General features: G+C 37.1%; 1 protein-coding gene across 2 annotated transcripts in view; it reads left to right on the top strand.

Moving 5' to 3' along the window:
• The window catches only part of VWA8 (von Willebrand factor A domain containing 8), a 176,651-nt gene that overhangs the window by 122,236 nt on the left and 40,858 nt on the right, over positions 1 to 13,557 (top strand). The window contains exons 30-35 of one of the 2 annotated variants that reach the window (XM_085059145.1): positions 1,752 to 1,865; positions 2,346 to 2,410; positions 2,509 to 2,634; positions 3,264 to 3,373; positions 5,365 to 5,519; positions 7,253 to 7,454. In XM_085059145.1, coding sequence (XP_084915271.1) covers positions 1,752 to 1,865; positions 2,346 to 2,410; positions 2,509 to 2,634; positions 3,264 to 3,373; positions 5,365 to 5,519; positions 7,253 to 7,454 — 772 coding nt within the window. Of the gene's footprint in view, positions 1 to 1,751; positions 1,869 to 2,345; positions 2,411 to 2,508; positions 2,635 to 3,263; positions 3,374 to 5,364; positions 5,520 to 7,252; positions 7,455 to 13,557 lie in introns of both variants that reach the window. The other variant, XM_085059135.1, reaches the window with a different exon arrangement.

Here is a 13,557-nt window from a genome sequence, read left to right as displayed (position 1 = left end):
AAGGAAAGGGAAACTTTACAGTAACTAAAAATAAAGGCACACCACTTCACAAGATTGGTTATTGCATCTGTCCAGAGTTTGGAATTCCAGACACTGGGGTCGGGAGGTCGCCCAAAGGTTACTTTTCTCCCAGTCAAGAACAAACACAGCGGAATTGCACACAAACGTCTTTTCCCAGCCCACTTGAAGAGTTGCCAAAGCTGCTCTTGGATGTGTTCACAAGTGACGCAAAAATCTATTCTTAAACACAGACAGAATATACATCAGTCACTTAGCACAGAAGGAAACCATTAACATCAAGAGGGGTGGAGTAGAGAAGCTTTTTATATTACCAACTGCTCTCATAAATTTAACACTAAATGGAGGAATGTAGTTGATTCGTATGTGTTCTTTATCTCACGTGGACGGCTAATGCTGTTACAGAATTGTGTAAATTAAATACAGCAGAAAACCAAAATCCAAATCCAATGTCCTATTTTTTTCCTGAATCACATTTCTATAATTTCAGTTTGTAATACATAAGCAAGCTTCTTTTTTTAGAAATATTGAACTTGAACTGAAACTCCCAAATGCTCCAAATAACATGATAATATTTTAAATGCTTTACCATATTTAGCTTCAAATTACTGTCATTATTAAAATTAACTCTCACAAATATTTCTAGTGTAAGTATGAAGAGTACCCAAAAAGAACAAAACTGCTGTGACTCAGATTGTTTGTTTTATTTAGGGGAATTTGTGGGAATTTATGTTTTACTTCCTTAACGTCTATCATGCGTTATTACACATGTTGTACGTAGGCAGTTTACTTTTAGTAAGTCCTTGCAGAACCTAATGTCCTTGCCGAACTGAATGTTTCCTGGAATGGCAAACAGAAAATTGAACCCAGGGCTTAATTAACTTGTTACTTTGTACCTTAAAGTTCATTTGGTGCAGTTAAGGTTGGACCTGAATGACTACTGTCTTGAATTCTTAGTTAAACACATTGGGAGCAGCGATATTACTTTGCAAAAAGAAATGTTTAAAAAGCACCCTTCATTTGATAGCATGTGTTGACCCTTGGGCATTGAGTAACAAATGAGAAATCTGAAGAAGTTCAAAATTTAGCACACATATTTTCATGTGATACATGGAGATTTGCACTGTCCCATCTGCTTCTGGTCTCCATCCTCTTGAGTCATCTTGCTGTTCTCCAACAGCTGTCCTACCTCTGACACTATAAGCTGTCAGACTGTGCAGGTCACAGAAGAATTGCCACACCCTGGGATATTTAATAGGCTCCACACTATCAGAAGTATGAACTTGGAGAGAAGGTACTAAGCTGTTTCATCAGTTTGTCACCTTCAGTGGGACTTAAGCAATGGGTACAATAGAAAATCGGTAAGAAAACATAAAAACTGGAAGTATTTTAGTGACTTGACAGAAATAATTGGTGTGTCTCTTAACTGTAGCTGCATCTTAGACATGTAAGCCATACTAGAGGTTGTGCAGAAGTGACTGTGAGATGTATAGAAAAAAATACTGTGGAAAAACTGTGGTATCATTCCAGCCCTTGCATGTGCTTAACCTCTTCAATTTTCCTATGAACTTTGAAATGAGCCAAGAAAATCCATCTTATATTTTGCAACAAAATTTATATTATCTTTTCAAAATAATCTAAGTGGCTTGAGTTGCAAAAGTGCTTCATATAGATTTGTTGTAGTTTCTTATGAATGGGCTTGGGAGGTACATGGATCTGCTTTTCATTTACAGAGCAATGTTGTGTTGTTGCTGGATACGAGCAATGGTGCCCTTCGCCGACTTTTGCTCTCACCGGATTCTCAAGACTCTCCTAAGAGAACATCTTGGTGGAGCAACAAAGAAGAGGTGGTGAGGAATAGCACCTGCCCCTATTATACTAAGTTTTTTTTAAAAGCTAATGTCAGTATTGGAAAAACTGCCCCAGGGTCATTAAGTGTTTCCTGGTTTTACAGCCCAAGTATTTAATTGTTTACTCTTACATATGTTTAAATGTCTTACACATTAAATAGCATTGTTATGGAATATTGGTATAAAAATATGAATAAATTGTCTGAAGATATGTATCTTTAAAATATCTTTTTTTAGGGCTAGAACTGGAAATAATGGAACATTTAGTTACAATGAATTATGTCCAAAATAATGAGCTCAGTTATGATGCAATTTATGACTAGGAACAAGGCAAGCTAGGTAGCATTTTGAGAGGTAATTAAAGCTGTGGGTTCTTCTAAATAAAGGAAAAAACTAGTACACTTTCCGAGGAGTCAGGGAAACTCACTGGGACAGATCTGGCAAACACTAATTGCTCTATGATGTATTTTTATACAGAGCAACTACAAAATGTGTCGAGAGTTTTCACACAAAAACTGGCTGGTGTTCTACAAAGAAACAGGGTGAGAGTAAATTATACCTTGTATTAAATTAATTTATATCAGATCTCCTTGTGTATATCCCTATCTGACTATTCTTTTCTTGGCTTCCAATTTTATAGAAACCATCTTATTGTACTGGATGTATTGGAGGGTCAAACTCACACCATCTCACTTCCGATCAGTCTGAAATCTGTTTTCCTGGTGGCTGAAGACCGGTGGCTCTTGGTGGAAAATGAAACAAATAAGTCAGTTCAGCCTAGTTTTCTTGATGGCATTATTTCTTGTTTGTGCCTCGTTTATGTTCAGGAGTTTCACTCCTGGTCTCAGACTTGTTTTTTCTGTTTGTGAGACTGGCTGGACTTAAAAAGTGGGTGTTTAATATTCAGATTTGCTGTGGTGAAAAAGCAGGTAGCCTTTTAGAGTAGGAAATGAAAAGGATATGCCAGCCTCTGAAAGTCTGGGCTAGCTCTGATCATATGCATGTTAATATTGATTTTACTGAGGTGGTATTGATCTTTAGAAATGAGAATGTTGGTGGACCTGTCTGTGGAAATACAGACATGTTGTCCAGAGTTAGCGCCTGCTTCCTTTGCTTTTATGGTACCATGAAAGAAATGTTACTCGGCTGCCTTATTTTTATAAATGCACAGCAAATAAAAGTATGTAAACAGTTACCAGAAGATAAATCTGCCACTTACTGGCTTACTCTTTCCTATCTCACAGATGTTTGGGAAATTGTATTTCGTTTTAGCAAAAGGTGTTGATAACCTTGTTTATATAAATGTAGAATGTTTTCACTGTTTCAGAAGATAAAAGTCCTTGTTTAGAGTTACAAGTTTAATTGGGAATTATTATAAATGTGTATCCTTTACAGGAAATTTCTTTTAACCAAGCGTGCCCATATGGGAGCTCAAGACAGTGAGGTTTGCCAGCTGCATGCATTGAGTGAAGAGCCAGCTGACATGGGATTTGGCTTAACAAGAGGTATTGAATGCAAACTTGGCTAGTTCCTTTTTTCTTTTTTCGTTTTCTTGTTAACATTTCTGTTTGCAGCTGCACAAACAAGGCTCTTAAAGGTCTGAGTAACATTCTCTCTGATTCTGTTTTTGTCCTCCCCTTATCATGTTTGGTTAATAATAACTTTTTCACATTCCATGCTCAAACTTCAGGTTGTTTGAATAAAGCATTTTTGTTTCATTGTAGCATTCAAGACCCTCCATCATGGAGTTTCTTCAAACAAGTATGTAGAATGGAAAAGGAAGGAAGATGATTAGGCAGGAATTAGAACAGGAGTAGGAGGGAACAAATATATTAATGACTCCATGATGTAGACTGTTGCAGGTCTGCTACTCAGATAAGCTAGAAAACATTTCCTAACTGTTAGAAAAATACAAAACACCTACTGTTAAAACAGAACAGGAGTCACAGTTTCTGTAGTTCTGTTGATAGCGTGCAGGAGGCCATTGAGGCCATCACACCTGTGTTGAAAGATGGGGGGAATTTGATCAGTAAAATTCCCAGATAGTGCCAGGCATTGAGGCATGTCTTACTTTCAGAGTAAGGCAGAAATCTCCAGTGGTTGTCATTCTGCCTGGTAAGATCTGTCTGTCTTCAAATCTGATAGCATTTTCAACCCTGAGCATTTGATCACAATGCACAACATCTTTAGTCTACTTGGTTTAGTAAGAATGGAAGTACATATGCATCCCACCTAATAGTTCATAGGTTTTGGCCATTGTGTATCAGAAAGAGGAAACAAACAGAGAAACCACTTTATATCTCATAAAGACGGAACAAGTTTTGTTCTGGTTCTTGTGGCTAGCATAAGTTAGAAAAATGAGATTAACACAGTGTAAACATGGTACAAGCAAATGATATTGACAAATGATAGGGCTTATTTTACATAAACAGCAGCAAGGTGGATACCAAAAACTAACCATAGCCTAAATACCTAGAATCCTTTTTAACTCTTTTACAGTTTACTCTACCAACTTATCAAGCGCCATCAGAGCACAGTAGTTTCCTTCCTCTTACTACCTTATTTAGAAACCATTCTGGAGTATCATTCCTCAGATGGATAGAAATGTTATTATAATTTCCAGTCTCAAAGTATTTGTGGACAGTTTATTGCTCCGTGCTTTCTGTGCTATTTTTATCCTTTGTTATCTCGTTTCTTCCAGTGTAAAATGTTATATCCTCTGTCCACCTCTTTCCAAATCATCCAGCAAACCCCAAATGTAACATCTTCAGTGTGTTTTTGTTCTTTTAGGCAGAAGCTGTGGCAGGAGAACTGGAAAAAAAGGTAGACCAGTGTGAGTTTACTGCTGACCCAGACCGTTTATCCTTTGAGGGAGGAAAGCTTTTCTTCTATTACCATGTAAACGAGATAGTCTGTTCAGCAAAATGGAAACAGTGCAGAAGTAAAGATAGTAGGTTCTGACTGTGTTGGCAGTTTGAGGCAAGGTGAAGGGCTCTTACAGATGCACAGAATAAAATTCACTTTTCTGTAGGTTAAAGGCAACCAAACCATTATTTAACAGAAATGCATTACAAGCAACATTGTTTAAATTGCAAAGACAGTAAGAGAGTCACCAGGAAATATCACTTTGACACTTACCTGTGCAAACCTATGTTTTGCCTGTTGATGCATTTGCATTATAACAATTTTCACTGAGATCACATGCTGTTCTATTCCATAGGCTTCCTGCCTCATTTGTACAGTAGAGGACAAAATTAAGTGGCATAAACAACTACAAAGCTAGTATTTCCTGATTTTAAGTACTTAACTTTACAAAAATAGGATTACTGCCTTCTTCTCTGTGTTACAGTACAATGTAATCAGATCTTCTGCTTTTTAGTAATTTTATGCTCAAAGTAATAGCAATGTTCAGTGCTCAGCACTCCTACAGTTAATATTGTTTCCTATTGCACATCTGGTTTTAATGACTTTCATTTTGTTTAATTTCCTTGTTTAGTGTCAGAATCATGTGTGCCTCATGGTGTTTCAACTGACCAGCTATCTTCAGAAAACCTCAGTGCAGCTGTGGGACAAAAGATCAGCTCCCCCAACAGGATCTTCTCAGATGAACATAATTATGCTACTATTGTTATTGGTTTCCCGGACCTCTTGGTAAATACTCAGCATTATTATACAATGAAGTAATATGGTCTTGTTTATTCTGTAACCCATTAAGTACCTGTTTACCAAATGACTTGGAAAAAGAAGGGAATTATATTAAGGGACAAATTCATGTAGTGCAGACCATTTGTTAGGGTAGTCTAGAGGGATGTCAGTGGTTTTTTAAATTTCAAGGTATGGGACAACACCATGTCTAGCATAGACAAAATTAATTTTCGTTAAGCTCTGAACAGTGCTGGCTAGAGTAATATTTTCTAAATAATGTATTTTTACAGTTTTTAAATTAAACATACCCACTGAGAAAAAGGATATCAGTATAATTTTGAACTGTTCAGTGTGAACTTTTTGCCTAGTGTGCAGCAGGTAACAAGACTAGATTTAAGAAAAAGAAAAAATAGATACGGAAAGTGCTAGCAAAACTATAAAGCCACTTCATTGTTGAATAATGTAGCTGAGTGTAAATACTGCATGTAAGTGTGCTCAGTGCTGTGACAGTTAGAAAAGGACCAGAAAGGAAAGTGAAACTTAGCGGTGTAATGACTAGGCCTGTTGCAAGGAGTAGAGATAAACACTGGGAAAAGAAAAGCAGAATGTTTAAGTCTTTGGACTTTTTTTATATTTGCCACTTAATGATACATAAAAAGGGTAGTGATTATGGAATAAATATGTCATGTTTGTTTAATAAATTGGGACAAATTAGAAATTGTAAGTGTTAACAGACAGGAATTTTGGGAAGGCCAAATGAAAGAAGAAAATTCTTTGAAATCTAAAATTATTCAAAAACGTGTTTTTGTCAGTAAGACAGTCTTTGCAGTTAGCTGTTGAGTTTGCCTTGGTTTGGTTTTATATTACCATATTGTTTATTCTAGCATTTCATAATACTTACAGTAGATATGAGTTTTTTGCTGAACGAGGGAAGTGGTCTAGGTGAGGGAGTGCTAAACATGGTACACACTTCGATACTAACACACCGGTGTGGGTGATGAAGCATTTTTGGCTCTGTCTGATTTTGACTGAGGCACCATCCTTCTTCATACATCGTTTTAGGTGTCCATGTGAATTTCAAAGGAGTGCTGAGGGTTAATGTAAGAGTGATGGGGCAAAAATTCAGGTTCAATGTTCAGTGCTGGTGGTGTAAGTGTTTAGTATGAGCAAGGTCTCTGAGCTCTTATTTGTAGTAGAAATCCTCAGCTTACCAAACACTGAGACCTTCAGGATGATTTTTTCTCCAGGCTCTTTTGACTATAGTGGAGATGAAGCCACTGGCTTTCACGTGGTGACCTACACTTAAATCTCTGAACCTGGAGCTAAGTCCCAGCCTTATTGCTTAGCTTTGAATTTATTACTGAAATATGTGTTTGTATTTATCTATATTAGTGGAAACCTAACCGTTTTTTATATAGTTTGGTTCCAGATTGTTATTTCAATGCTTTCTGTTCCTGGTTCAATTAAAATAAAAAATAAAAAAAGTTGATTCAACTTCAGATCTTCAGAACATCTTAATGCCTAAAACTCATGTAGATGGTTTGTTGGTTTTTACTGCTATAGGAGTTTTTGATGACAAAATAATCCAGGTCATTCCTTGTCATGTGGGAGCATAAGAAGTAACCACAACAGCCACATTTTATTTGAAATTAAATAAGAAGTGGAACTTAACAAGAAATGTTTGTTCTTAGACTTAATAATAGTAACATTTTTTTCAGTAGACACCTTCTCTTTTGCAGTCTCCCAGTGAAGTGTATAGCTGGAAAAGAAACTCCTCTCTGAGTCACAAACGTGCTTCTCCTTCTGATCAATTCTATTATGGAGCCCAGAGGAAAACAGGAGCTGCAAAACAAACCAATTGTGTAACTTTATTGGCTTCTAATCAAATAGTCAGAATTTTAGCACCTGGAGATGTGCCTTTGAAAGACATCTACCCAAAAGGTAAGAGGTTCATATGCTTGTACTGCAACACACTTGTATTTTATTTTTTAATCCTCAATCACTCATTCATTTTTCCAGAATGTTCTTAAATAGTCACAGAGCAAATATTTGAGAAGGAATGAGTGTAGTTGCACTTAGTTTTAAAATTAATTTGGACCTTATTAGCATGCTGAATTACATTTCTGAGGAATTAACAGGGTGTCTACACTGTGAGTATCTCAGTAGATGGGATTTCCCTCTGTCTGCGCAGGAAGCCCACTAATGGAATATGATCATCCCAGTTCAGCAACTTGCCTTACCAGTATTTCCAGCTTCTGCTCAGTGTCACACAGAGCTGCAGTGATAAACCTGTTGTCTGACTAACTCAGTATTCTATCCCCAGCAGGGACAATAGGAGAGGCTATTTTAGGAATGCATGTGAGCCTGTCTACTTCTTTGTCTTTCCCTTAATATTTTCTCAATATTTGCAGTTGTTTTGCTAGGGGTGTTGCAGAGGACACCCCTGCCTCAGGCTTTAAATCTCCTTTTTATGGACCTGTTGTCCACAACTTTGCCTGGACCTTCTTTGAACCTGTGTATCTCCACAGCAAACTGACAGGTTCACGATCTTTTTGTGATCAGTTGATCTCTTACTGCATTTATCAAGTGCCCCTTATTCTAGCATTACAGGCTTGGGTGAGTAACAGTTCTGCATTCAGCTTAACCATCACTTCTATGACTTGTCAAACGTCAGTTACACCTGAAGAGACACACACTTGAAACTGAAGAGACCCAGACATTTTAGTTTTTCTCCTGTCCAAGAGAATGTTGCATGAATGACATTCACATACAGCAAAACCATCCTCCATTCTGACACTAATAAAGAAGGTATAGACTACAGATATTCAGACATTTTTGTGCTGCCATGCCAGTCTTTCTGTTATCTTAAGGTTCTTCAGACAATAACTAAAAATATACCAGTTATTGCTTAATAACAGCATTTGTGAGTTTTGCATTAATTGCCTCCAGGAATCTCCAAAGTTTACTACCAAAAAAGAAAATGCCCAAAATATTTGTATATGGTAGAATGGCTCGATTTCATCAGCACAAGAAGCTATTCCTGATTTATTCTGTGTGTGAACTCTCTGTCCCAGAATAAACATTTTATTCCAAGTTAACTCAAACAGAATGAATGATCTAATCTGCTTGTCCTCATTTAACACAGATCAACTTCCCTGTGTAGAGAAATCCTTTTATTTATTACCAAGAGAATGAAAGATTTACTTGACTAATGACGCCAAGTCAAGGATATCAACAATGTAGAAAACTTCAGTTACCTCCTTTTGTAACTTAAGGAAAGATTACCTCTTAAAAAGATTCAACTTAGTAAAAGTGGTTTGAGTTAGAGTCTTGGAACAGATTATACCACTTCAGGCCATAATCTTCTCATACGTAATAAACATGCTAAAGGGTCAGACTGGGTCACTTCTTTTCAGGCTTTCAAAGAAAAAAAATCTGTATCTGAAGTATTTAGAAGGTAAATCTTCTGAGCTTCTGCTAAAATTTGTTTACTAATTTGGGAGTGAGGGAGGGATACAATGCTTCCAAAGGATACCCAAACTGAGATCTTGACAGCTATTTCTGAAAGCCTTTTAAGTTGCTGTGGTATGTAACACTTTATATTGCTAGGTTATTATAATTAAAAAGCAGGAGACATTCTTCATGAATCCAGGATACCAGTAACCTGAACATATGATCAGTCAGAGAATTGGCTTCTATCTAACCAAGCAGTTTAATTTCTTTTATATTTTCATTGTGGTGAAATATATTCATGAATAGGAGCTTTAAATGTATGGAAAATTGTATGAGGTTTGTGCCCTGCTTTATGGCCATTTAAGTTGAAAGATTTCATACCTTGAAGATCATTATCATTGATTTTTCCTTCCTGAATGATGTTTTAATTTATGAATTACAAAAATTGATTTTGACTGAATCATGTTTAATAAAACCTTACTGATTCAATTAAATAAGACCTGAGCAAGACTCTAGGTTTTCTTTTCCATAGCCTTTTTCAAGGCATTTCCATTTATCAGTTAATGGCCAGATTTTCTGGGGGAGGAGGAGCTATGAGGGAATTCCTACAGCAACCTGTGCTATTTGGCATGTCATGAAAAAAATGGAAAAATTAATTAACTGTGAGGTGACAGTGCTGATGACAGTGGATATTATTCGTGGTAGGAAGGATTTATCATAAAGAATTATGAGAACAACTACAGTTCTGAATGCGATAGAAATATCAGGTGTAATTCGGTATAGATAAATATGTGGAGGAGGACAGAATCCTAATTCTACATCAACAAGGCTGGGAATTATGAAAACATCTTATGAGCATTATTTTTCTGTCATGATAGATGGTTTCATTAAGATAGCAGTTCAAAGCTCAGTAGCAGTTGAAAAAAACAAATAAAATGTTAAGAATTACTAGGGAAGAAACAGAAAAAAACAGAGAACCTCTTTGAGCTGTTGTACAAATCTGCATGTCCTTAATACTGTTCAGGTTTTGTCCTCCATCTCAAGGTGGGAGAAGGTTGAACTGGGATAAGTTCAGAGAAAGGCAGCAAGGATGAGAAAGATTGTATTGGCCAATCCTCCAACATGTGAAGACAAGATCAGGAAAGAGGTATATGGTAGAGTTCTACAAAAACATGTATGGCATAGAGATATGCAAAAACCAACAATTTTGCACTCAGTACCAGAGTTAGGGAGCAGCTAATGGAGGTATTAGGAATTTCATCAAAACAAACAACTCGTAGTTCTTCATAGAGTGCTAACTTGTTAAACTACTTCCCAAAGGATGTTGTGAATGTTGAAGTGTGGATCTAAAAGAAAACTGGACAAACTCCTGGGAAGTTAACTGAATACATAGATATAAAAACATAGGCACCACACTCAGTTTAAGAAGCCCCTAGATTGCAACTGATTTGTGACTTGAGGAAAATTTCGTGTACACTTCTCTGTTCTTACACATTCCAAGCATCTAACTACTCTTGGAGACAGGGTACTAGAGGGACCTAGTCTTGCCGTTGTTATGGCTCAAAAATATTTCCAAGTGAAAAAGGGAAGACAGAAAAAGAGAAGCATATGTCAATGTACTCACTTGAAGGGTGAGATAATAAGGTACTAGTCCTTATGATGCCTTTGAGATTCTGTGCTTGCAACCTTCTCTACTGGGCTATTGTTTCTCCTGGAGTTTGCCTCTCAGTCCCACTAATTGATGGAATATTTAATTGAATACACATTTAGTGGCTACCAGTAGCTGCTTAACAGTCTTGGTCCCTTGAAATTCAGTGTTGCTTATTCCTGATTGTGCTGTTGTTTCTGCATTGGAAACCTGTAGTTACTTACCTGTAAAAGTTGTATGCTTCCCTGGGAAATGGTAAAGTGAAGCAAAGGCATCCTGCTACATTAAGGATGTGTCAGTCCCTTGAAGTTCTTGCAGTATTGTCTTCTGTTGCTTTTGAGAAGTTGTTTTATATTTTTGATTTTTTTCCCATACCTATCAGACTTTCTTTCGCATCTTCTTGGACAACCGGTCAGTTCTGGCAGACAGCTTTCCATTTCTATTAATAATTCAAAGTACTCAGCCAAACTCTAGCATACTCCAATATGTATTACTGAAGCTGTTCCAAGACCAATAAGCAAAGAAATAATTGCCTATATGTTTAATTGGAACTGTAAACCAAATGATAGTTGTATTTGAAAAGAAATTGTAACAAGTAATAATTTCCCCAAAGACTGCCAAAAAAGATGTATGGACACAAAATATAAACTCAGACAAGAGATGATGGCAAAATCCAGCAAAGAAGAATTAATGTTTATTCTAAAAACAAGACTATAGAGATGAGGGACTACTTGAGAGCAAATATTTACTTGGATTCTCAGCACTTTCTGGAGATGAACATAAAATAACAGCCTGTTACTGAGTGTGTATCGCTGTTAGTGTGACAGTAACTGGAACAACATGTACCATAACACACAATGTTACCAGAATAGCCTCAACACATTGTCTGGTCCACCTATTTATATAGGGACGGCATGACACATGTAGTCTTTTCTTAACTCATGTTTGTCAAACAATTGGCCTATTGCGTTGCTTTGCTCTCCTTGTGTAAGAAAAGCTTTTCATAGTATCCGTCTTTTTTTTTCTCTAAACAAAACTGAATACTTCATGTCACCTTCACTTACTCAGGATTATGCTGCTCTCTTCATAAGGATTTTCTTAATAGGATTGGATGTGTTTTTTAAACAAATCTCTAGACCACAAAAAAAGCCCTCCTTACATTTGTCCTTGTAACTCATCTGTTCTGACCTCTTTCTCATCCTCAGGACTATTCACGTTACAGAATCACAGAATGGGGAAGGTTGGAAGGGACCATTTGATGTCATATGATCCAATCTCCCTGCTCATCAGGGACCTCTAGAGTATGTTACTCAGGATTGTGTCCTAACAGTTCTCCAGGGAAATACTCTGCAACCTCTTTGGGCATCCAGTTCCAGTGCTCGGTCACCCTCATAGTAAAGTTGTTTCTCATGTTCAGGTGGAACTTCCTGTGCATCAGTTACTGTTTCCTCTTGTCCTATTGCTTGGCACCACAGAGCAGAGCCTATTCCATCCTCTGACATCCTCCCTTCAGATACTTGGAGACATTGATGAGGTCCCCTCTCTGCTGTCTCTTCTTGAGGCTGAGCAGACCCTGGTCTCTCAGCCTTTCTGCATAACAGAGTTCCTCCAATCTCCTTATCATCTTCATAGGCCTCCACTGGACCTGCTCCAGGAGCTCCATGTCTCTTGTGTACTGAGGAGCCCAGAACTGAACATTGTGTCTGTTTTCCTTAAAGTTTGATGTCTAGAGCTGTGCATAGCTGTTCTCCATCAGGCTTTGGCAAAAGAGGAACCTGTTCACATCTGATATTCACGTTTCATTGTCAAGATTCTTGACTGGGCCTTAGCCAGAATCAGAATTTTAAATGTCTGTCTTATTCTTCATTCCTAACAAAAGAGAGAGCACATTTTTAAACAGTAACAAAATACAGGGGAAACAAAAAGTGGTCTCTGGCCCACAAACCTGCATTTTTCCAGACTTTTTTCCCATTTCTGATGTGTTTGATATTCCCATTTTTATGAAGATGAGTAAAGTCACTAGATGTGCTACTGTAGGCATGTATATTGTAGATATATAGATACATTAGATATGCATAAAGTGCTGTTGTGAGTTATTCTGTGTACTCATTTGAATATCAGATCTCCTTATGCTGCTGATCTTAATGGTCTTTTCTGTGTTGATGCTCTATGCAAGCATCAACACTTCTGCAGGTAGGGTCAGACTCTCCTTCATTTCAAGGAGGTGAAAGATACCTTGTTTCAGAAGAAAATCTAGACTTCCTTTCATCTTGTGACAATGACATTTTGTACCCATACTGGGCAGTGTGATTCTGTCTTCTGGTTTCTTTTCTGAAAAACTGCCTCAATTTACTCCAGGCAGATGAAAGTCAGCTTCTACCTAGAACCCACATCTGAGCCCAGGCACAGTGTACTCATAAGTTGGCAAAAGCCAATGTAGGTACACAAACACAAAACTGAATCTGAGGGAAGGACCATATATTAGCTGTATTCATTAAACTGTCCATAAACAGAATATTTAATGCTTGATAGTCTAGGGCATTTTAATATAAAGTTACAAAATCTTTGTGTGCTGAGAATCTACCTCCAGAAAGAGTGGTTAAATTTAAGTGTTTAGGACTTATTATTGAGAAATTTTCAAGTGGAAGTCATAAACACAGTGTTTTGAAATGTTCCTCAATATGCTTTTCAAGTCAGGTATACAGCTGACATTATCTTCAGTGACAGATAAAAGCAGCGAGTTAGGGATTGCAGTAATGCTTTTGTGAGCAGAGCTATATTTGTGTGTAATTTTGACATTTGCCATACAAATACATTGTTCTTTTGTACCTGTGACTGTCTGATTACTCACTATCATAGTAATAAAACAATTCCTTATTTGCAAGTTATATTCCTGTATTGAATATGAAAGCTTATCATTTTCTGACAGGTACTGTATAATAA

The sequence above is a fragment of the Lichenostomus cassidix genome, chromosome 1 (genome assembly GCF_008360975.1).
Source record: "Lichenostomus cassidix isolate B80296 chromosome 1, HeHo_3.0, whole genome shotgun sequence".
NCBI classification, from domain to species: Eukaryota; Metazoa; Chordata; class Aves; order Passeriformes; family Meliphagidae; genus Lichenostomus; species Lichenostomus cassidix.
Note: the sequence above shows the minus strand (reverse complement) of the source record. Positions and strands in the feature narration are given on the sequence as shown.